The 22,764-nt window shown below is 61.5% G+C and overlaps 1 protein-coding gene, 1 long non-coding RNA gene and 1 other non-coding gene across 5 annotated transcripts; 1 reads left to right on the forward strand and 2 right to left on the reverse strand.

Moving 5' to 3' along the window:
• Nucleotides 1-374: 374 nt before the first annotated feature.
• LOC129637854 (uncharacterized) lies at nt 375-4,180 on the reverse strand. Its single transcript, XR_008707605.1, has 2 exons — nt 3,928-4,180; nt 375-3,703 (listed from the first exon to the last, which is right to left on the reverse strand). It is a non-coding gene; the product is annotated as an uncharacterized LOC129637854 (long non-coding RNA).
• On the reverse strand, nt 3,806-3,888 carry LOC129638271 (small nucleolar RNA SNORD60). Its single transcript, XR_008707774.1, has one exon. It is a non-coding gene; the product is annotated as a small nucleolar RNA SNORD60 (small nucleolar RNA).
• A 339-nt stretch (nt 4,181-4,519) lies between the features above and the next one.
• Nucleotides 4,520-22,187, forward strand: TRAF7 (TNF receptor associated factor 7). Of its 3 annotated transcripts, none has more exons than XM_055561822.1 (21): nt 4,520-4,666; nt 12,143-12,258; nt 12,519-12,576; nt 14,051-14,142; nt 16,439-16,555; nt 16,962-17,054; nt 17,196-17,229; nt 17,734-17,917; nt 18,023-18,157; nt 18,817-19,034; nt 19,111-19,184; nt 19,362-19,410; nt 19,487-19,614; nt 19,804-19,886; nt 20,508-20,547; nt 20,669-20,785; nt 20,862-20,984; nt 21,118-21,237; nt 21,326-21,457; nt 21,541-21,660; nt 21,827-22,187. In XM_055561822.1, exons 2-21 carry the CDS (start codon nt 12,181-12,183, stop codon nt 21,839-21,841), a joined length of 2,010 nt encoding a protein of 669 aa, XP_055417797.1. In that variant the 5' UTR covers nt 4,520-4,666; nt 12,143-12,180; the 3' UTR covers nt 21,842-22,187. The 3 variants fall into 3 exon arrangements, with proteins under 3 accessions (XP_055417797.1, XP_055417799.1, XP_055417798.1); XM_055561824.1 differs by having other exon boundaries at nt 18,023-18,151; XM_055561823.1 differs by lacking the exon at nt 4,520-4,666 and adding an exon at nt 9,920-10,126.
• The last annotated feature ends 577 nt before the right edge of the window (nt 22,188-22,764 follow it).

Raw genomic sequence — 22,764 nt, forward strand, 5'->3', positions numbered from 1 at the left:
TGCAATTCATGGGGTCGCAAAGAGTCGGACACGACTGAGCGACTGGACTGAACCCTAATGGCAGAAAATGAAAAGGAACTAAAGAGCCACTTGGGGGTGAGAGTGCAAAGGCTGGCTCAGAGGAAGGAAGTGGCAATGGCAACCCACTCCAGGCGTCTTGCCAGGGAAATCTCATGGACAGAGGAGCCCGGTGAGCTGCAGTTAATGGGGTCCCTAAAAGTTGGACAGGACCTAGTGACTTAACGATATTCCATAGCATATATGTACCACATCTTGGATAAAAATGTATCATATCTGTCAATGGACATTTAGGTTGCTTCCATTTCTTGTTACAGAAACCATGGCAAGGGAAAGAGACAAGTGACACTCGGAGATGCGGAACAGCAGTTTATTTAGCACCTGTCTGGACTCCACAGAGTTGTCCCCAGAGGCTGAGTGCACAGGCTTTGTTCTGGCTATCTTTTATATGGCATGGGATTCTGTGTCCTAGTGACTTTCCCGCCTAAGCAGTTTGGCTGACCCAATAAGTAGGCCGGTTCACAGAAGCAGAAGTGGTGAGCATAGCAATAAACGTTAAGCAACTGTTTTTTGTTTTCTCTTCACTATCCACACAGGAGCGCATGTTATCTTTTTGAAAATTGTTTTGTCTGGGTATGTGTCCATGAGTTGGACTGCTGGATCATATGCTGGAGCTGGAGGAACTCCCATACTGTTTTCCATAGTAGCTGTACTAATTTACATTCTCAACAATGATAAGGTTAGGGCTTCCCTGGTGGCTCAGCCGGTAAAGAATCTATCTGCAATGTGGGGGATCTGGGCTGGATTGGGACGATCCCCTGGAGAAGGGAAAGGCTACCCACTCCAGTATTCTGGCCTGGAGAAGTCCATGAACTGTATAGTCCATGGGGCTGCAAGGTCACATGACTGAGTGACTTTCACTTTCCAAAGGTTAAGCTTGTTAGCCTCCTCCAGTAATCAAATTGTCAGCAGCTACTGCCAGGCCAACCTGGAGCCACTTAATCTAGTTGCTTGGAAGCCTCCCAGCTTCTGTATTAGGACCCTACCCTCCAGAGTACTCCCTTCCTTTCCAGCCAGATACAAAATGGCTTTTTAAAGAGAAAAGCTTTAGTGAGGGCAAATTTTATAAGTACAAAAAAACATCTTTAGGGGCACTCAAGCCTAATATAGCTCTTCTCTCTTGGGACAGCTGTCTATTTCCAGGGGTTACAATATATTCCATGTATTGAACTTGTTGCTATGAAATTTGTGCCTTTTTCTGGAAGAATCAGTAACCCCGGGCTTGAAGAAAATTAAGAACTTCAATGTCATTCTCATCCGAGCCTCCAAATCAACATGTTATTTACAGACTGTAGAACAGTCCCTTTTAGCAAATCTTTAGTTTCTTTCTTAGGGTTTGGGCAAACAAGTGTTGATGTCCCAACACCCCTACGGTGGGTACTTCTGTCCACCAAGTACACTGTTGCATCTGGTCCAAGTTGGGGTTAGTCCACTCAAAGGCAATCTGATATTGTGAGGGATCAACTGGGATTTAAGGTCAGAGAGTGAACCACATAGTATCTTCAGGGACTTTTATAAGGATTGGCCACAAGGGGACTACTGCATTTTCCTGTTGAGGTCTCACACCATCTTGTATCCCTCATTTGGCTAACCGACAGAATGGGACTCTTGGATTCAGACAGAGCACCAAGAGCCTATGTTTTAAGAGTGCATCTGTTTAGGGCTGTAACATTTTCCCTCTAATCTTATGGCTATTGTCTGTTAGGACAAGCAGCTTTTGGCTTTTGTCTGTTAGGACAAGCAGCTTTTGGCTTTTGTCTGTTAGGACAAGCAGCTTTTGGCTTAAGCTGAGTTTCTGCTGGTTGGCCATTTATGGCCTTCCAGGGACTCCTCTCAGAGAAGGCAATGGCACCCCACTCCAGTACTCTTGCCTGGAAAATCCCATGGACGGAGGAGCCCTGGTGGGCTGCGGTCCATGGGGTCACTAGGAGTCAGACATGACTGGGCGACTTCACTTTCACTTTTCGCTTCCATGCATTGGAGAAGGAAATGGCAACCCACTCCATTGTTCTTGCCTGGAGAGTCCCAGGGACGGCGGAGCCAAGTGGGCTGCTGTCTCTGGGGTTGCAGAGTCGTACACGACTGAAGTGACTTAGCAGAGGGACTCCTTTGTCTCAAACTGCAGGGTTCACAGCTTGTAGACTCTGGCTGGGTACAGGCCCTTGCTCTTCTTGTTGATCAGCCTTAGCCAGGGTCAAGGTTAGACGCTGCTTAAGGCCACCTAACCGCCATGTGGCTCTGAGGGAGCCCAGGTCTCTTCTTGATAGTGGGGTAGGACACTCAACTCAAAAGGCATGTGAGAGGCTCAGTGAAGTAAGGGGCAAGGACTTCCATCAGCTAGTCACCAGGAAGAAGGCCCAGCATGAGAAATCTGGACAAAGTGGCTCTCATATAAAGAAAAAAAAATTCTTACCTGCCATCAGGGGCTCCTCGATGGATACAGACATCTTGTGGTGGGGGAGCAACCAGAATCCCTGGGCTTCCAGCATGGCCATCCCAGGAGAAGGGCCCCCCTCCTTAGCGACCAAGGGCAGTCCCATCCCCAGTGACTAGCCTGTGTGTAGACTGGGCATGGCCTGGGAGCTCCTGGTACTCACTGGCCAACGGCTAGTTGGCTTACACTTAAACCCCCCTTGTTCGTTTCACCTCCAGACTGATGGTTGACCCCTCCTGCCCACTTTGGGTTGCCCTGAGGTTATGTATGAAGCATGGCTGAGAACAAAGGCTATCTATTTAGTTTGAGCCTTGGTCTGGCTTTTTCATGGTGAGTCCTTTCCTTCTCCATCACTAAATACTTCGAAGGCCACCTCTAGGAGCTATGGCATTTGTGTTTATGGGTCTAATTGTAACTGAGTTTTTGCCTAGTTTCAGGGGGACTGACCCTAGGGAGCAGAGAGGTCAACCTGTGAGAAGGGATGAGAAAGTGTATTTGAAAGCCATTAAACACTGAAAAAGATCAAGGAAATGATCTAAGAGGAAGAAAACCCTGTTCTCTTTCAGGGACAGCCTGTGAAAGATTTTTAGAAAACCTTAAAAGAGTATCAAACTTGATACACTGCAGTTGGCTGAACTGACCATATCGTCTCTCTTATTTTCCTATACTTGAGTATATCCCCCGGGGACTGGGCTGCATGGAACTGACCAGGCAATAGGGTGCTTGCAGGTGGGAATATACTGCACAGGCTGGAAGTGAAGGGGGTCCAAGAGGGAATAAAAATAACTTGGGGGAACTGGAATTGGGAGTAACAGAAGGTGGCACGAAGGCAGAGGGTGAGGTGGGAGCAACAGGAGGGTTCCAAGTCGTTCACCCTGCGTTCCTGATGATGCCTAAAGGGACGTATGAATTCTACCGGACATAGCATTGAGTTTGACCAAGGCACAGTTTGCGAGTGAGGTTCAAGAAATTATCCTCCCAAAAGGCACGAAACACCAGCCTTCCTCCCAAGAGGGAAGCCTTAGAAAAAAAGCGAGGCAGAAACCGTGAAGAGAGGGAAAAGCCAGACATTTCCCAGCCGCAGCTGGGAAAGGCCCTGGATTTACCTGGAATCCAAGGATCCCCGTCAGGGAACCAAGGCCCCTTAGAAAGACGCTGACCTCAAGGTCTCCAGCCGGGTCACCGACGGTCCTGAAAGTCAGAAAGAGCCCAATTGTAGACAGATGCTCTATCCTGCCATTTCTGGCAAGACGTGTTTTCACCCCCAGGCCCTTCCACGGTGGGGGCACCCTAAAGCCTCAGTCTTGCAATATAATCAGACCGCACGTGCAGTTTTCATACGAGGTGTCAGAAATTAAAGCAATTCATCACAGGCCCGGAACTGGATTTGGGAAGCCAGGGCAGTCCAGTCTTACCTCTGGGAACCAGAAATAATTCGGACTTCCGACGGAACTGCGGAGAGCGGGAGGCAGACGGGCGGAGAGCTAAAGACCAATGTGGGCGCTCGGGCTGAGGGAGGAGCCCGGAGACCAGGTTGGCCGACGAATTTGGGCCACCTCCCCAAGCCCCGCTGGGCCAGGGTCCCGGCCCTCCAAAGTGCAGCACTGGGAACCTACAGCGACGTTTCCAACCGCGTGCTTGATCCTAAAAGACCGCGGGGCCGCGAGACTCAAGCATTTATAGAAACTGTCCCGACTCTGCGATTGGGCAATCCCGGAGGAAGTATCCGCCCCCGTCACCGCTGATACGCTCTTCTTTCTACTCTTCCTGTCTCCACCAACGGAGCCCTGGCATCTTTTTCGGGAGCGGGCTCCAGCACCCGACCCCTTAAGCCCCACCCTTTTGCAGAGGCCATTGAACCTAGCTGTGACTGACGGAAATACCCAGCCAATCAGAGCCCGATCTGCAACATAGAGTGATTCCGAAGCCACCAATCCATCCCTGCGACGTCGGAGCCGCCGGAAGTCGTAGTTCCTGAGGGGCCGAGGGGAAGGCGGCCGCCTGGGGCCGCGAGAGCCGGGGAACTACAATTCCCGGCGGGCAGCGCGCCGGCGCGCTTCCGGCTCGAGCGGCCCGTCCCTTCCCCGGCCGGCGGCCGAGGGGGCACGATGAGGCGAGAGGGTGGCGCGCCCGTTCTCGAGCGTCCAAGGGCGGGTGAGTGTCCGCGCGGCGTGCCGGGCCCGGGGCTCGCTCCTTCGGTCCGCGCGGTGGAGCGAGGGGCCCGGCGTTTGGGGCCCCGGGAAGGGTTCGGGCCTGGGGGGCGGGGCTCAGGCGCGCCGGGGTTTCCCTCGTCCGTGCGTTTGTCTGTCTGTCAGCTGGGCCATCGCTCGCTCCTCTCCTCCGTTCTTTTCTTTATTCGCTCCTTCTTCCTCCGTTTACGGCTCGCCGCTGGGTGCCCAGCACTGTCACAGGCGCGGGGAGAGTGCGGAGAGCGAGACCCCAGTTCTCCTGTACTCTTCTCGAGGAGGATTTTTCAGCCTCGCCCCGCTTGGCACTTCGTGCCCATCGTCACTGCCCGCTGTGCCTTGTAGCGTGTTGATCACTATCCCTGGGCTCCACCCACCAGATGCCAGTAGCCTCCCTCGCCCCCGGTATGACAACCAAAAATGTCTCCAGCCATTTCCAAGCGTCCCCCCTTTTCAGAACCGGTGATTGGGGGTCCCTCCACAATACACAGACACAGTCATGAGGATCTGTGACAGGTGCTATGAAAAACGGAAAGAAGCGAGAAAGAGACAGTACTGGGGGCTCCTGAAGGGCTTGAGGAGGGGCACCTCCAGCAAGCAGCCTGTCCTGGGAAGTTGCTGGAAAAGCGTGTTGGGCAGAGACAAGGGACTGCAAAGGCCCAGGATGAGAAAGCTCAGAGGATGCCAGCGGGTTCTGGCGATGGGGTGAGAGGTGAAGCGGTAAGGCCAGGCCAGAGTGCAGGATGGAGGCTGCGCGGTGCTCACAAGGGAGGCTGTTGGGGAACTCGAGCACAGGAGAGCCGGGGTCAGGTCTGTCTAGTCAAGCGCCTCTGGTTGTGTGCGGAGGATGGACTGCTGGCTTCTCTGGGGAAGGAGAGCGTGAGGAGGCTGGATTGTGTGTATCGGGGAAGGGGGGGTTCCTCTTCTAATCCTCACTTGGGTCTGGCTGCCTGGGCCAGGTTATCTTGAGCCAGGTCAGGACGGTCAGCTGGGGCTGAGTCTGGGGTCCTGCTCTTGGTGGGGGGGGGGAGGGTTTCCACCCCACTGTGCTATGTCCCTTGCTTAGAGCTTTGTGCTGCTCATCAGTGTCCCCTTCTCCCATCCCTCAGACCTCTCCTCATGTACACACAGGCCCCCTCTCCTGGGGGCTGCCTTTGGCAAGCATGTGGCATCTCTCTTCCACATTTCTTTTCTTTGGGCCTCTCCCTTCCCACCGGAGAAGGCAGTGGCACCCCACTCCAGTACTTTTGCCTGGAAAATCCCTTGGACGGAGGAGCCTGGTGGGCTGTAGTCCATGGGGTCGCTAGAGTCGGACACGACTGAGCGACTTCACTTTCACTTTTCACTTTCATGCATTGGAGAAGGAAATGGCAACCCACTCCAGTGTTCTTGCCTGGAGAATCCCAGGGACGGGGGAGCCTGGTGGGCTGCCGTCTATGGGGTCGCACAGAGTCGGACACGACTGAAGCGACTTAGCAGCAGCAGCAGCTCCCTTCCCACACCTCTTCTCCTCTCTGTCATAAATCCCGCCTTGCACTGCTCTGGGCATCCAGCTGCTCCATGGAAACCCTAGTCCCTGTGTCTTGAGGTGTCTGCATACTATAACAGGACTGCCTCCAGGAAGCCGGACCCTCCTCCCTCGGAGCAGGAAGAGCCGGGACATGGGCTACCTGGTTGATAAGAGCCCAGCCGGGAAGGAGGAGCTTGAGCTGAGGTTCTCTGTGGTGTGACTCCACTATGGTTGCGTGTCATGATACCTCTGGAAACAAATGAAAAAGATCACGGTCTTTAGCATTGCCTAACGGTGGACAGGAACACCTGGAAAAGTGCCTTTGGCAGGTTGAGCAGCTCAGTGGTACTTCTGACCCTCTGCCTCCTCTCCGCCCCCTGCTCAGGCTCCTGGCTTCTCCAGAGTCGGGTGTGAACCTTGGCCAGTTGGCTGGACAAAGGAATAGGCAGTTTGGGAAATGGAGGAGGATGTGGCTGAAGGGCCTGAGCCACTTTGGAGGCTTCGGCTGCCCAGACACGATGATCCAGCCTCTTGCTGGCTTGGGGAGGGGCTGGTTTACCTGCAAGGTGGGGCTCCTTGGTTTGCTGGCCACCACAGAGGAAGCAGAAGGAACAGGACTTTGGTCAGCCTCGGCCCTGACCTCTTGCTGGCTGTCTGTGCCTGCGATGACCTTGCAGCTTCTGTTTTCAGTTCTCAAGAAGGAGCTGATGTTTGTGGAGCCTTCGTTGCTAACTCACGTGGCATCTCTCACAGTTCTTTCCAGACTTGGGTGGAGCCAGTCCATTTAACGGGTGAAGAAACCTGAGGACCAGGCAGGCACACAACTTGCCCGAAGTTGCACACTTGCCAAGTGGCAGAGGTGGGGTTTGAACTCAGGTCTTCCTGAGCCTAGCACTTGCGGGTGGGCACCCAGCATTTCAGGCCTCTAGCTGGCTCACGCGGGGGGATCCATGAAGACAGACCACCAATCCCTCTCAGCTGATGTCCTCAGTGTCCCCGTGTGCTAGTCCTGAGTCTGAAGAGATGGTCGCTCCCCAGGGGAGCGTCGAGTCAGATGGGGCTGGTGCTGACGCCACTGTGCACACCTGACCCTTAGCCGCTTGGGCAGGAGGAGGTGGGCTGTCTGAAAGTCTTTTGGGGGATGGACATTCCCAGGAGCCCCCGGGAGCAAGGAGGAGCATCCCAGCAGACACCAGGACTGGAGGGGTGTGCCTGAGGGCTGAGGGGCGTGGGCTGGTCACCTCCAGACCCAGATCTGGCCCAGGGCCTGCATGCCCTCCCCGACTTCCACTGGGAAGCAAGAAGGAGGAAACCCAGGAGACAGAAGCCACACAGGGAGCAATGAGACCACAGCCAGGGGAGCCTGGAGGTGCACACGGGGCCCAGGGACTACCAGCCACTTGGCTCTTAGGTCAAGGCCCCGGGCCTGTCTCCACGAGTTTAGACCCCTGATTTAGGACAGCCGTTGGGGCTTGCTGGGCCCTGTGGTGGAGGGAGGGTGTGGGCAGGAAAAAGCAGCCCTGCAGCTGGACACTGAGAGAGGAGGATGAATGCCACCTCTCTCCCTGCACTGGATCTGGCAAGCCCCTTCCTCCAGGAAGCCCTCTGGATGTCCCCCAGGTTGGGCCAGGCCCTGACCTCATACATGGTCCTCAGATATGGGGAAGAAAGGATTGGGGGGGATGAGGCTGGCCCCCAGGGCAGGTGGGGACGGGAAGGCATTTCCATTGCCAAGTAGAGGTTAAGGCTGGGCTGTGGTGCAGGAGGGGCTGGGCAGGCTGGAGAGGCTGCCCCTGGACAGGAAAGGCCAGGAGGCTGGGTGGAGGAGGCAAGGGGGCAGAGCCCTGGGGAGGGCAGGCCACAGCAGGTGTCTCGGGCTGCTCTGAAACCTCCGTGGAGTCTGGGCTGTGGGTGCCAGGGGCAGGATGGAGAGTAGAGGGCAAAGGCCTGGGCTAAACACTGGGAGGGAAGGTGGCTGGGCAGGTGCCAGACCAGGGTGTGCTGGGGTCCGAGGGGACCCCTGACAGTCACAGCCTGCCTGTCTGGGATGGAAAAAGCATATTAAGGAGACGCAGGGAACAGTGACGGGAAGTGTGTGTAGCTTTGCTATGGCAACCGGGCCTGTCTCTATAGGACTTGGCAGCCTGGCCTGGGCTTGGGCCAGGGGGCCCCGGGGCAGGGCTTACCTGGGGCTGTGTGGTCTGCAGGTGAGGCCAAGGCTGCACACAGAGCTCCTCGGAGCCACCTACCCCCCTCCCTGGGGTAGTCAGCATCAAATGTGTGGCTTAATGGCGTTTGGAGGCCAGTCCACTGCCTGCTGTCTCAGCACGTGCTGTTCAGGGGACCCCACCACACCCGCTGCTTGGGCTATTGGAGCAGCTGTCTCGAGGCGGATCTCGACCTCGTCTGGCCACCCTACTGACCATGGCTGCCCCCACAGCCCTCTGGGTATTTCCCGAGAGGAAGGGGCGTCATGTCCCACACTCCTGAAGGGGACGCCCCAGCAGATCCCTTTGGGCTCCCTCCCGGGGGGCTGATCAGAGGAGTGGGCGGGGGGCTTTCCTGAAGCCGGGTGGATGGAGAAGTTCAGGAGCTGGGGCATTTGGGGCGAATTTCTAGTTCCTCATTGGGCAGTGAGTGCACCCCAGGCCCCAGGATACCCTTAGACATGGGTATGGGTGGCCAAGGACCCCTGGGTGTTGACACCCGCTCAGGCGAGGCAGGGGAGGGGCTCTTCTTGGTTCCCCAGTCCTACAGCCTCACCCCAGGTGGACACCCTATTTCCATCAGGACTGGGGTCTTTCTCAGGGATAAGATCTCTGAATCCAGCCCCCAGACTGTGCTGAGGTGCCTTGGCCAGGAAGGAGGGAGGGTGAGGGGGAGCACTTTCTGGCCCTCCCCTACCCTGGGTGGGGTCTCCCTGGTCTGCCAGCCCGCAGCTTTTCCCAGTTTATCAAGGGCCAGGTTCTGGCGTGGGTGAGGATTCTCACTCTCTGTTGACAACGTCCTGCCTGTCTAGGAGCCTCAGGCTGACTGTGGGGTGGGGAAGGGGCCTCCTCCCCTCGGGCCAGGGCACACCCCCTGGGCTGGCCTCCATGGAGCCCCAGCCCACAGAGTGCTGAGCTGTGCTCTTGCGTTTCTGGGGTTTTGGCCTCCAGGAAGAGGATACTGGGGAGGACTGTTATTACAAAATGCAGCCCCTGGAGGGCCTGAGGGCGGGCTGGGGGGCATCTCACTCAATTCCAAGAAGCTCTGGATGCAATCTCAGCGTTCCGGGTGGGCGGGGCGAGCAGGGTGCCCCACCATCTGGGGTGAGCAGGGTGGGCGGGGCGACAGTCCCCTCCCTCCCGCCCCCGCACGCCATCCAGGGTGCATGAGTGGGTGGGGCGGAAGGGTTCCCCCCACCATCCAGGGCTCACGGGTGGACCAGGTAGACAGAGTACCCCCACCGTCCAGGGCGCACGGGTGGGCAGGACGACCGAGGTCCCCCATCATCCAGGGCCGGGGCGGTGCACTGAACCCCGTGAACCGGGAAGTGATTCCCTCCGTCCTTCCCTCTCTCAACCCGGCTCACGGGGCCAGTCCTGTCCGGTCCGTCCCCTGCCGGGTCCTGTGTCATTGCCCCGCCTGACCCTATTGGCTGTCTGGGGACTTTCCGGCTGATTTGCATGTTGCCTGCAAGTCCTGCGTGCCTTTCTGTTTACTTCACTTCGGAGCGGGACAGCCAGACCGCCGCTGCAACAGGCGCTCAGGCAACCTGCACCCCCCGAAGGGGCGGGCAGGCTGGCTGTGGCCTGGGGGGAGCGCCTGCCAGGGTCACGGCCGCCCGGACCGTGGGCGCCACTCTCTGCAGCCGGCAGCCGGCCTCGTGGCCCTGGGGAGCTTGCAGCGGAGGGAGCAGATGATTGTAAAATCCAGGTCAGTGTCAGCCGCGGATTCCCCCAAAGGGGTGGAGCGCTTTGAGCGGATGGGTTGAGTGCTGGCGCTGGTTGGGCCTCACGCAGCTACAGCCCAGTGGCCTTACTCCTAGCAGGGCAGCCCCCAGGACTTCCTACTTAATAGGGAGACCCACAGGGGTGCTGGAGGTGGGCTTCCAGAGCCCCTGTTACCCCCTAGAGAAGAAGCCACAGAGAAGGGGGGGTGGGGGGGGCAAGCCCTTTGAGTCACAGCAGGGCCAGCAGCAGGCAGGAGGGGGAGGCTTTGGCCAAGCTCTGGGGACACCTCAGGCACTCAGAGCCCTGCAGGCGGGCGAGGTGCCTCATGGCAATGCCACCTGTGGGGGCTGAGAGCCACCGTGTCAAGGCCTGAGTCTCAAAACTTGGGCCTGTGGCGAGAGGTGGTCTTTGGAGGGGTGCAGCTGGGGAGAAGTGAGGAGAGCTTTAGAGCCAACCCCTCCCTGCTGTCCTGCCGGGTGGGCCCCAGGGCATACTTCTTGGCCGTTGTGGGGGGCGTGGTTGTCGCTGGATGGGCCAGGTCAGGAGAGCCTGGTGTGGAAAGTGCCAGAACCAACTGGACTGTGCCTTGCTGTCTGCTGGACTCACATGGGGGGCATAGAGCATCTCCTACCTTCTCGTGGGGGGCTGGGTTGTCCTTCCCCTTGGAGCCTTGGGGTCCTGCAGGACCCCCAGACCACCAGATGGGCCCCTGCCTGCCCTGAAACATGGGGAGAGCCATTCCTAATGCTGGTCTGATGGCTGGACCGGGCGCCGGGCGATGAGCCTGTGGTGCATGTCCAGGGGAGGCTGCTGGAGGTCTCCCAAGGTGCAGAGCTCATGCGGGCCTGGTGAAGGGGCCTGGGAGTGTGGCCTTCCTTCCTGTGCAGGGCTCTCAACACAGCCGACTGCCGTGGGGGACATGGTGCTCCTGGCTGCAGACTCAGCAGGTCCTGATGTCAGGCACACTGCTCTAGGGGGGGGGCGGGTGGAGTCTGCTGATATGGCTACCTCAGTTCAGTTCAGTTCAGTCACTCAGTCTTGTCGACTCTTTGCAACCCCATGGACTGCAGCATGCCAGGCCTCCCTGTCCATCACCAACTCGCAGAGCTTACTCAAACTCAGGTCCATGGAGTTGGTGATGCCTTCCAACCATCATCCTCTGTCGCCCCTTTCTCCTTCTGCCTTCCATCTTTCCCAGCATCAGAGTCTTTTCCAGTGAGTCATTTCTTCACATCAGATGGCCCTGTCAGGGTGGGCACTATCTTGGGAGTGGAGCTGCCCTCCCGGAGGGCCCGTCTTCTGTGGGCGGCTGACGGGATCTGCTTACACCCAGGCCTGGCTAGCTCTCCCTGGGCCCACCCTAGCTCCTCTCTTATTGGGTGGGAGTCCCCAGAAACCAGGGGTGATGCCCACAGCACCGTCTCTCTGCTACCTGCTTACCCCGGCCCTTGAGATTGAGTCCCTCTGGGGGGCAAGCAGAGTCATGCTCTGTTCCTGGGGTGGGTGACCTGCACACCATCAAGAGCCTGAGCTCTGCGCTCCTCTCCTGCCTGAAGGGGCTTTCTGTGTGTGGTGTGGCTGGTGAGGGGCGGGGCACCACCCAACAGGTCCCCTGGGGCATGGCCACACCTGCCCTGGCAGGAAATAGCCTGAGGCTGGCCCAGCCTTGGCCCCAGGGGCATCCTGACCTTGGACCCCTGGGAGCAGACAGAGCAGGAGTGAGGGGGTGGGTGGCAGAGCTGGCTGGCTTTTCCCAAGGGCTAAGCCTTGGAGCAAGGTGGAACTGAGCACCAGCTCCTGCTGCCCCCCCCCCCACCCCCGGGCCTCCTCCTTCCCTCCGGCCTGTCTACACCTGGGGCAGGTGGGAGGGGAGGGGGCTTTGACTGCAGGAACCCACCCTTGTTGGGACTGGTGGTGGAGCCAGGCCGGCGGAGCAGCCCTGCCAACCAGCGGGGCTTGGGCCACCGTCTGGAGCCCTGTGTCTGTGTTCTGCCCACAGGGGACGCCGCCCAAGGAGCCTGGATGCCGCTCTAGAGCATGAGCTCGGGCAAGGGCGCCCGCTACAACCGCTTCTCCGGGGGGCCGAGCAACCTTCCCACCCCAGACACCGCCGGGGTGAGGGCCAACCCCAGGGAGGGTCGCCTCTGGGCACGCCTCGTGCTCACCCCACACGCCCAGGGCCCCAGGGGGCTTTCAGGAACACCCAGTCCATCCCTGGAGGTCCCTCGGGTGGGCTGTGCCATGTGTGTGGTTGGTGTGTCTGCGAGTGTGTGTGCACGTGGGCTCCTTAGTGGGACAGCGTGTCAGCCCGTATCCACGTGTGTGGCCACATCCTCCGCGGGGTCGGGGCCGAGTCATGTTCATTCTCTCTCCAGACCAGAATGGAAACCACGTTCGGGCCCGCCTTTTCGGCTGTCACCACCATCACAAAAGGTGAGCCTGGGAGCCCAGACCAGCCTGGGCCAGGGAAGCAGTCCGCCATCCCGCTGCCTGCCCCCAGGTCCCCCTACACCTCCTCGCAGAGCCCTACCCACCGCCTCTCTGAGTGGGCACCATTTCACACCCCGTCCCTGATCAAGTGACCCCTGACTCATCCCAGCCCAGGCTCTTAGGGTCGGGCTCAGGGACAGGCCGGGCCTGGGACGGTGGCAGAACAGACTCCTGGGCTCCTTCCTGGAGTCCGGTCCCTTGGGGAGCCCCCAGCGTGTGTGTCTGGGAGGTGGGGAGGAACCAGCACACGAAGGCACAGCCTCTTCCCTGGAGATGGCACGTGGCCCCTCCGGGCAGGACTGCTCGTCCTTCTGCCTCTTCAGGGCTCTGCCTCTCCTCTCAGCACACGCGTGCGTGCTAAGTCACCTCAGCCGTGTCCAACTCCGTGACCCCATGGACTGTAGCCCACCAGGCTCCTCTGTCCTTGGGATTGTCCAGGCAAGAACACTGGGGTGGGTTGCCATGCCCTCCTCCACGGGGTCTTCCCCACCCAGGGATTGAACCCATGTTTGCTATGGCTCCTGCATTGCCGGCAGGTTCTTTACCACTGAGCGAGTGGGAAGCTCCACCTTAGAGTGCACCAGCTGCTAATTAAAGTAGCGTTTTAGCTGCTTCTCCAGGATTTTCTCTGGATACATTTGGTGGCGGGGCCGCCAGCCCACCGCGCATGTCTGCTGGCTCAGGATCCTTCTGCCAAGTGACCCCCCCACCTGGGGGCTCTAAAAGAGCCCTCTTTTTTTTCCTTAGATGTTCTTTTCTGAGGGAAAAGCAAATACACATCCCCCCCACCCGCATCTCTTGGGTCTCTGATTTCTCATCTGCCTTTAGAAGCTGCGTGGCACACTGCCTTGGCAGACAAGAGCTCCCAGGCAGAGGCCCACGGGGCCTGTCCCACCCAGCACCCCCTCAGTGTCTGGGCGGGGCAGAGCCAGCGACCAGGCCTGACCAGCTGCCCCGCCCAGGCTGTCTGATTCCAGGCAGGGACCCAGGGCCACTCACAGGGCAGCCCACTAAAGCCTGGATTGTGCACCCATGCCTTTGGGGCTGTTGTGACGTCTGGGCCCGGCTGGGCCCGAGACCAGTGGGGGCCACTGTGCACCTCCGGCTGCTGCCTGCAGCAACTCAGAGGGGAACCCCTGTTCCCACATGGACCCCTGCCCAGTGCCTTCTCTGGGCAGCTGGGGTGACAGGCAGGAGGAGGTGGGTGGGGAGGGGCCTGGACCACCAGGCTGCTGTACCAGCTGAGGGGCCGCAGACCTCTCTGCCTGGGGGCGGCAGCAGGGGACGGGGGGCTTCTAGGCTCAGTGCCGGGGCTGTCCGGGACGGCCCCCGCCTGGCCCACGTGCAGAGGCCTCCGTGGCCCGCCCCGGCGGTCCGGCCTCCCCGCACGGCCCACCGTGGCCCTTTCTCTTTGCAGCCGATGGGACCAGCACATACAAACAGCACCGCAGGACGCCCTCTTCCTCCAGCTCCCTGGCCTACTCCCCGCGGGATGAGGAGGACAGCATGGTAGGTCTGCACCGCGCTCCTCTCTGCCCTCGGGAACAGGCCTGGCAAGAGAGAGGCCCAGGAGGAGCTGAAGGTGGAGGCTTAGCTGCAGGGAGTGCCTCGAGCTCAGGGGTGAGGGTGGAGAGAGCGGTGAGGCCAGGGCCCAGCGCGGTGACACTCCAAGACCTGAGCCCTTGTGGCCGGGTTTCCAGAGGGGTGAGGGGCGGCTGGGCTGGGGGGTGTGGTGCCCGCAGGTCTGGACGTTTGACTCCCTCTTGTGGGGGTGGTAGGAGCCACGGAAGGTTCATTCAGGAGGGTGACCAGGTCTGATCCCCATCTTTGAAGCTTTCTCTCCTACTGAGCGGAGACTGTGTGTGTGGGTTGCTGGGTGCAAGCAGGGGCCCTGAGCCTGGGGGTCCTGATCACAGACAGGAGTCAGCAGGTAGGCCCGGGCGGGGGTTACCGATTTAGGGGTTTGGGGCAGAGTTGGAGCTGGCTGTCAGTGCCCAGGCAGTGGGCCCAGGGTCACAGTGGCCATTCCCTGCCAGTCTGCCCACTGGCCCTTTGCTAGGCTCTGGGGCTGCAAGGGGAAGCAAAGGTGGGCCTGGGTAGCGGGCCTGGGGTGCAGTCACCCTCAGGCTCTCACCCTCGCCCACCTCTCTGGGCTGCCCCTGCTTTGCCTCGGACCTCCCTCTGGCCAGCTGTCCAGCCCTGCTAGCCCCCCAGCACCCAAGCTTTCTCCTCAGTGGCCAGCCTTTGTTTTCTGTTTAATAGGAAAAAAAAAAGTATTTCTAATTATTCAAAAAACACGCTCATGTGCCCAGAACAGCAGTAGGCCCTCCCCAAGCACTCGCCCCCTCCCCTGGGCTCTGCCTGCCTGTGTCTGGGGCCCATGACGTGCCCAGGGCCTGTGATGTGCCCGAAAACTGTGACGTGTCTGGCGCCTGTGACGTGCCCAGGGCCCGTGACGTGTTCATGGAGCAAGGCTGGAAGCAGTAGGCCTGCCTGCCCGGCTGGGCCTTGAGGACAGTGGATTCCCTGTGGTGTCTGAAATCCTTGGGTTTTGGCGGCTTCTGGATGCGGGCACGTGTTGTGAGGGCCCGGAGCCACAGCCACCGGGACACCAGGTCTTTGGCGGCTGTCGGGCCCCCCAGGCCACGCCCGCTGCTGGCCCTGAGGAGCTGGGCCTTCCCTGGCCCTGAGGTTTGGGGCCAGCGGCCCTGCCCCCGGCCCAGGCCTGCAGCCGCCCCTGCACTCAGGGGGAGTGGGGTCCCCACAGCGGGCAGGTGGCCCGGGGGAGAGAGCCTGGCCAGCCCACGTGCTTGGCCCCGCTCCCACCTGGACCTGTTCTCGCCCTCTGGTTTCCATTGCTGCCCTGGGGATGGTTTGACTCACTTCCTCTGACTTTCCCCTCTTGCTCCTCACGTGGCGTTTCCATGCAAACGTGCCACTTGGGCTGCCGGGTGCTGCCCTGGTGAGGGAGGTGCCTGTCTGTGGGCATGCTGGGCACACGGATCTCTGCTGCCCACTACCTGGCCAGTCTCCCTGGGCCCGCAGGGGTCTTGTGCCTCGGGCTGGTGCGGAGGGGACCCTTCCAACTGTCCATGCACCCGCCGCGGCTCGGAAGGAGGCAGCCGGGCCCAGAGGGGCTGGTGGGCTGCGCGTGGAGGCAGGCAGTTTATGGCTCTTGAATGAGGCTTCGGGAGGGTGAGAGAGGAGCATGGGAGTGACTGGAGCAGTTGCTCTCGTAGGATCTCTCCTGGAGGATTCTGGGCCCCGAAGGAAAGAAGGGACGGTGCCCCTTGTCCTGGCGCACCCCTCCTTGTATCTCTGGAGGCTCAGGCAGAGTCCAGCACCTGTGCCCCTCCCCCCTGCTCTCAGAGGCTGGGCTGGGGTTTGGTGGGGGTGTCCACCCTCCCTCGGGAGCCTCCCTGGCCTGGGCTACTGTCCCCAGGCAGGACAGCCCGTGGGCCCCTGGAGCCCCGCAGCCAGCCTTCCAGCCCCTCCCTCTGCCACTCGGGGGGCCGTGGCCACCCCCGCCCCGGGATTGGCTGGTGGAGGTGCCCCCTCTGCGGCCCACATTCCCTCACGGGAAGCAGGAAGCAGGCCGAGCGTGTCCTCGTAGAATTGAATAGCAGGAAGTCTCTCCATTTACACAAAGAAAGTTGGCAGACGTGAGCGGGCGTCCCGACTGCAGGGCCAGGACCGTGGGGCCGGCAACGCGCCTTCAGCACACTGGGGACTGGGCTGGCGCCCGCTGGGCCAGGGGTCCGGGTCTGGCCCTCCCGCCTGCTGACGGTCAGCCCCCTGCCCGCAGCCCCCTATCAGCACGCCTCGCCGCTCCGACTCGGCCATCTCTGTGCGCTCCCTGCACTCCGAGTCTAGCATGTCCCTCCGCTCCACGTTCTCGCTGCCGGAGGAGGAGGAGGAGCCGGTAGGTGTGGCCGGTGGGGGCCCCTCCCCGTGCCGGGCGGTGGGGGCCCCTTCCCCTCAGGCTCCCCGTCCGCACAGGTCCACATCGGGGACTCAGGGGCCCAGGCTGGGTCCCCCAGGCACGTTCTTCTCACTCCCTGTCCCAGGGGCTGCCCGGGGACCAGCTTTCGGCAGGAAAGGCGGGGCCCACCCGGGGCCCCTTCTGGTCTGAGTCCCAGGGAGAGGGTGGGCACAGCTGGAGGGCCTCTCCACGCGCAAGTCCCCTCGAGCCCTAGGCCTCAGTGGGCTCCCCTCAGGACGCACCCCGGCCGAGGTGCTCTCGCCCCAGGAGGGCAGCCCGGCCTGTGGGATGGGGAGCCAGGTGCCCGCAGCCGCGGCGCCCCTCACCCCACCCTGCTTCGCTGCAGGAGCCGCTGGTGTTCGCCGAGCAGCCCTCGGTGAAGCTGTGCTGCCAGCTGTGCTGCAGCGTGTTCAAGGACCCCGTGATCACCACGTGTGGGGTGAGCTGCCCTCCCGGCCTGTGTGCTCTGGGAGCCCCGAACCGTGGGGCACCTGGCCTGGCCGCCCAGCACGTGCCCTCTGCAGTGGGCGAGGGGTGGGGTCCCTGCGGCTGCGCCCCCACCTGCCCGTTGTCCCCACAGCACACCTTCTGCCGAAGATGCGCCTTGAAGTCAGGTAGGACCCTCTCAGCCCAGGCCCGGCCACCCGGGTCCCCAGTGGCGGGGAGGTCCCTCTGGGGAGGTCCACCCGGGGCCCAGCTCTGATGGAGCCCCCTAGTCCTCCGCCACCAGCAGTTCCTGGGCCAGCGCTCAGGCCAGGCTCGGGGCCTCCCTGCAGTGGGTGTGGGCGAGACCCCCAGGTGCAGCGCCCGCTGTCAGGGCTGCTGGCCCTTTCCACGCTCTGTCCCCAGCCCCCCGGCACTACCCCAGACTCCTGGGTCCACTAAGAGGCCTCTGTCGCCACCGCTCACCTAGTGGTGGTCCCTGGTGGGCCAGCCGAGCGTCCCTTCCTGTTCTGGGAGCCCCAGAGGGGAAGGCAGACGACGGGATGAGGCCCCTGGTGTAGGCTCAGCCCACCGGGCCGGAGAGTAGGCTCCAGGCCCACCGCCCACCAGGGCATGCTCTCCCCGGGGCGGGGCTGGCTGGGCGGGCCATGGGGTCAGCGTGCCCTCCCCCCCAGAGAAGTGCCCCGTGGACAACGCCAAGCTGACGGTGGTGGTGAACAACATCGCGGTGGCCGAGCAGATCGGCGAGCTCTTCATCCACTGCAGGCACGGCTGTCGGGCGGCGGGGGGCGGGAAGCCCTCTGTCTTCGAGGTGGACCCGCGAGGGTGCCCCTTCACCATCAAGCTCAGCGCTCGAAAGTAAGGGCCCCCGTCTGCCCCCAGTCCCCGCCCCCCTGGGGCCCCCGAGAGCTGGGGCCGCTGGGGACTCAACCCGCACGCCGTGCCGCCCGGCCGCCCCTCCAGGGACCACGAGGGCAGCTGTGACTACAGGCCTGTGCGCTGCCCCAACAACCCCAGCTGCCCCCCCCTCCTCAAGATGAACCTGGAGGCCCACCTCAGGGAGTGCGAGCACATCAAGTGTCCCCACTCCAAGTACGGGTGAGTGGGCGGGGCGGGGGCGGGGCCGGCAGGCCGGGGCGGGGCGGGGCGGGGCGGGCGCAGTGGGCGGCAGGCCTGAGCACATCAAGTGTCCGTGAGGGGGCGGGGCGGGCGCAGGGGGCGGCAGGCCTGGGCTGGCGGTCACGGCCCCTCCTTCAGCAACCCTTGGCTGAGAGCCGCCTGAGTGCCGGGCACTGGGGAGATGGCCTTAGCGGGAGCCACACCGTCGACTGTGTAATTACAAATCGAGGTACAGGTGCTGAGGAGACCCGAGCCCCCTGGGGACACAGCGACCGGGGAGCTGGGGACTGATGCATGCAAGGGCACAAGCCGGGCCCGGACCTGGGAGAGGGCTTCTGGCAGCTGGACCAGCAGCAGCGAGTTGAGAGCAGAGGGGAAAGGGGCCAGCAGAGGCGGCAGCAGCTGGCTCTTCAGGGCGGAAGCCAGTGAGGGGGAGCAGGAGCCCTGGAGGAGCTCTGGGCTGGAGTGCGGCGGCTGGATTGCTGGGGGAGGCAGATCGGGCGGTGGGCGAGCGGCTGTGCACAGGGCAGTGGCCCAGCACAGAAGTGGGGTTTGTGGGAGGCTCTTGGGGCTGGAGAGGCAGAGGGAAGGGGCCACCTGGCGGGCAGGTGGGCAGGACAGCTGTCCCATCCCTCCAGGTGCACGTTCATCGGGAACCAGGACACATACGAGACGCACTTGGAGACGTGCCGCTTCGAGGGCCTGAAGGAGTTCCTGCAGCAGACAGACGACCGCTTCCATGAGATGCACGTGGCGCTGGCCCAGAAGGACCAGGAGATTGCCTTCCTGCGCTCCATGCTGGGCAAGCTCTCGGAGAAGATAGACCAGCTGGAGAAGAGCCTGGAGCTCAAGTTCGGTGAGAGCCCGGCCCAGGGGGCGCAGGGGTTCAGCCCTGCCTCTGGGTCCCTGACACCCCCTGCCCTGCCGCTCAGATGTCCTGGATGAAAACCAGAGCAAGCTCAGCGAGGACCTCATGGAGTTCCGGAGGGATGCGTCTATGTTGAATGTGAGCGGGCAGGGGCCACGGGCAGGGCCAGATGCTGGGAGGTGGGTGGGGTGGGGCCCAGCAGGAGGCCTGTTCCCACTCAGGATTAGGTGTCTGTGCTGGGGGGCCCTGCCTGGGGCAGGAAAGGCCATTGGGACCCCACCCACCCCATGCTCTGCTCTGCTCTTGGCCCCACAGGACGAGCTGTCCCACATCAACGCGCGGCTGAACATGGGCATCCTCGGCTGTGAGTGTGGGCCCCCTGTTGCCCGCCCCGCGGTCCCCAGGCCCCCAGACACCTCATACCTCCCGTCTCTCTGCAGCCTACGACCCACAGCAGATCTTCAAGTGCAAGGGAACATTTGTGGGCCACCAGGGCCCCGTCTGGTGTCTCTGCGTCTACTCCATGGGGGACTTGCTCTTCAGTGGGTCCTCTGACAAGACCATCAAGGTGGGTAGCGGCCTGCCCAGGGGCCAGGCAGCCTGGAGCAGCAGGGCTGGGCACAGCACACCAACCTCTGCCAGCTCCAGCCCGTGGACAGGGCTTTCTCTGCTCCCCTGTGCTCACATCATTCGTGCAGTAGTGCCCCTGCCACCGGGCTGGCCCTGCTGGGATCTGCCCTGACCCTGGTTTCTGCAGGTGTGGGACACGTGTACCACCTACAAGTGCCAGAAGACGCTGGAGGGCCATGATGGCATTGTGCTGGCCCTCTGCATCCAGGGGTGAGTGTGGGCGCACGTGTGTCCACTGAGCACAGGGCCCACGTGGACCGTGGCTGCATGTGTCATAGAGTGATTTTGTCTGCCACTCCTGGGACCCTGAGCAGGGCCGAGTCATGGGTGGTGGTACGTGGGGCCTCCGTCTCTGAAGCTGTGCATTCCTGAGCAGAGCCCTGACCCCAGAGAGCCTCAGGTGGCCAAGGACAGGCAGGACCGGAGGGGAGGCAGGCTCCTGCTGGCCAACAGGGCCTGGCCACCCCCTGGCCCAGAGTGCCCCTTCTAGACCATCCCTCCTGGAATGTGTCATGAGGCTGTGTGCTGTGGGCGTGAGTGTGTATGTGCGTGTGAGATGCTGGCGCACAGGAAGCAACAGCTTGACTGCCAGCAATGCTAACAAGGGTAATTACCTCCCGCGTCAGCTGTCAGACGCTTGCCAGGCAGGCGCGTCCAAGGTCCTCTTGCTGAGGCGGGAAGACCGAGGCTGGGCTCAAGGAAGCTGTAGTGGTCCTGGCAATGGCCAAGGCCTCTGGTTCCTGGTGGCCAGTGCTCGCTTGGCCCGGCCAGGGCGGTGTCAGCAGGGATGCTGGCTTCTCGCGCCCTGACACCCTGGCTTTGCTTCCCCAGGTGCAAGCTCTATAGCGGCTCGGCCGACTGCACCATCATTGTGAGTGGGGCCGGCGGGCGGGCAGGGGCGGGCCCCACGCGTGCCTGAGAGCCCCAGGCACTCTGTGCCACTGGGGCCTGGGCTCGGCAGGGCCTCAGGCTTCGCGCCTGTCTCCCACCAGGTATGGGACATCCAGAACCTACAGAAGGTGAACACGATCCGGGCCCACGACAACCCGGTGTGCACGCTGGTGTCATCACACAACATGCTCTTCAGCGGCTCCCTGAAGGCCATCAAGGTCAGGCCGGGCAGTGTGTGTGCATGCCGGTGCCGGTGCGTGCCCCCCCGGCCTGCACTCACAGCCACTCCCACAGGTCTGGGACATCGTGGGCACAGAGTTGAAGCTGAAGAAGGAGCTCACTGGCCTCAACCACTGGGTGCGAGCCCTGGTGGCCGCCCAGACCTACCTGTACAGCGGCTCCTACCAGACAATCAAGGTGGGCCCCCCGACCCCGAGCCGGCTCCGTCTGCCCTGCCCCCACTGGGCCAGCACAGGGAGGCCCTCACATGCACCCTGGGTCGTGGGTGGGCGGCCTGGCCTGTGACCAAGTGGCCTGCTCTTGCCCATAGATCTGGGACATCCGGACCCTCGACTGCATCCACGTCCTGCAGACGTCTGGCGGCAGCGTCTACTCTATCGCCGTGACCAATCACCACATCGTCTGTGGCACCTACGAGAACCTCATCCACGTAAGAGCGGACGCAGGGGGGCGGCGTCCGGCTCTGGGCCCCTGTCCGCCCCCATCTGTGCCTCTGACCTGCCAGCGCCACCCCCCAGGTGTGGGACATCGAATCTAAGGAGCAGGTGCGGACCCTGACAGGCCATGTTGGCACCGTGTACGCCCTGGCAGTCATCTCAACGCCAGACCAGACCAAAGTCTTCAGCGCATCCTATGACCGGTCTCTCAGGGTACGAGCTGGCCAAGTGCCTGGAGGGGGCAGCTCAGGGCAGGTGCCAGGCCTGGGCGGTCCTCATGTCCCGTGTGTCCCCAGGTCTGGAGTATGGACAACATGATCTGCACACAGACTCTGCTGCGTCACCAGGGCAGTGTGACCGCGCTGGCCGTGTCCCGGGGCCGGCTCTTCTCTGGAGCCGTGGACAGCACTGTGAAGGTCAGCACCATGGCTCAGGCCATCCACAAGGGCTGTGTGGGGAAGTGGGAGCGAGGGAGGCAGGTGGGAGCTAGCAGCCTGGGCAGTTGGGGGCAGGTACGGATGGCAGCTGGCTTTGGGGCTGCATGGCCAAAGTGGCACTTGAAATGGAGTCTTCCCCCTGCAGGTGTGGACTTGTTAACAGAATCCACGCTGGGTCTCAGCTTCCTCTGGGCCTCACCTAGGCCTAAGTCCGGTGGGCCACGTGACTGGTCTTGGGGTCTCTGCCTGCCCCATGGGGACTCAGCCAGGCAGGTAGTGCCCTCCCTGCCCTGTGCCCCATGAGCCTCCCTCTGCTTGGCCCTGTCACCGTCACTGCCAGGACAGTGCCCAGCCCATCTGGGTGCCAGGTACGACACTTGCCAGGCCCACCTCCATCCTCACTCCAGATGGACTGTGGGCCTTTTTACTCACCTTTTCTACACTGTTTTTAGACTGTACATAGATTTGATTACTTCTTGATTGAAATAAAAGTTGCACAGACTGTGGCTCTGAGTGGGGATGGTCCTCAGGGAGGGGGGACACCTGAGCACGCCGGGGGGCACAGGCACTGCCCAGCGGGAGGGAAGCTGGGCAGGGACCACAGAGGTGCCTGTTGACAACCCCGGGATGTGGTCCTGTTGATGGCTGCTTCCCCCTGCCAGGAACAGGCAAGCCCCCCACTTGGCCCAATATGCAACCCCCCACCAAAAAAAAGCCAGGCAGCTCCGTTTTCTGCTGTTTATTGACAGCTGACAGTAGCTCCCTGCCCGGACCCCCCTCCCCACCTGCTAGCCCTGGTCCGGGCCACCCACTGCAGAGAGGCCAGGCAGATGCCCAGGCCCACCCACCTGGGGATGTGTTAGCATGTGACTGCTGGGAGGGGCCCCACATGCCCAGATACCACCTAGGCAGAACCCCTCCACCCACCCGAATCACAGTCGCTGGTTTTCGGCGTTTTTAATTCTCTTTTTTAAAGAAATGTCAAAGTTGTGCCCAACACACGTGGATCAGCAAACACAACAGAGGAGGCCAGTCAGTACTTTTTGGAGTGGGGGAGGAGAGAGAAGGCGAGAAGGGCCACAC

The sequence above is a fragment of the Bubalus kerabau genome, chromosome 23, assembly GCF_029407905.1.
Source record: "Bubalus kerabau isolate K-KA32 ecotype Philippines breed swamp buffalo chromosome 23, PCC_UOA_SB_1v2, whole genome shotgun sequence".
Classification (NCBI taxonomy): domain Eukaryota; kingdom Metazoa; phylum Chordata; class Mammalia; order Artiodactyla; family Bovidae; genus Bubalus; species Bubalus kerabau.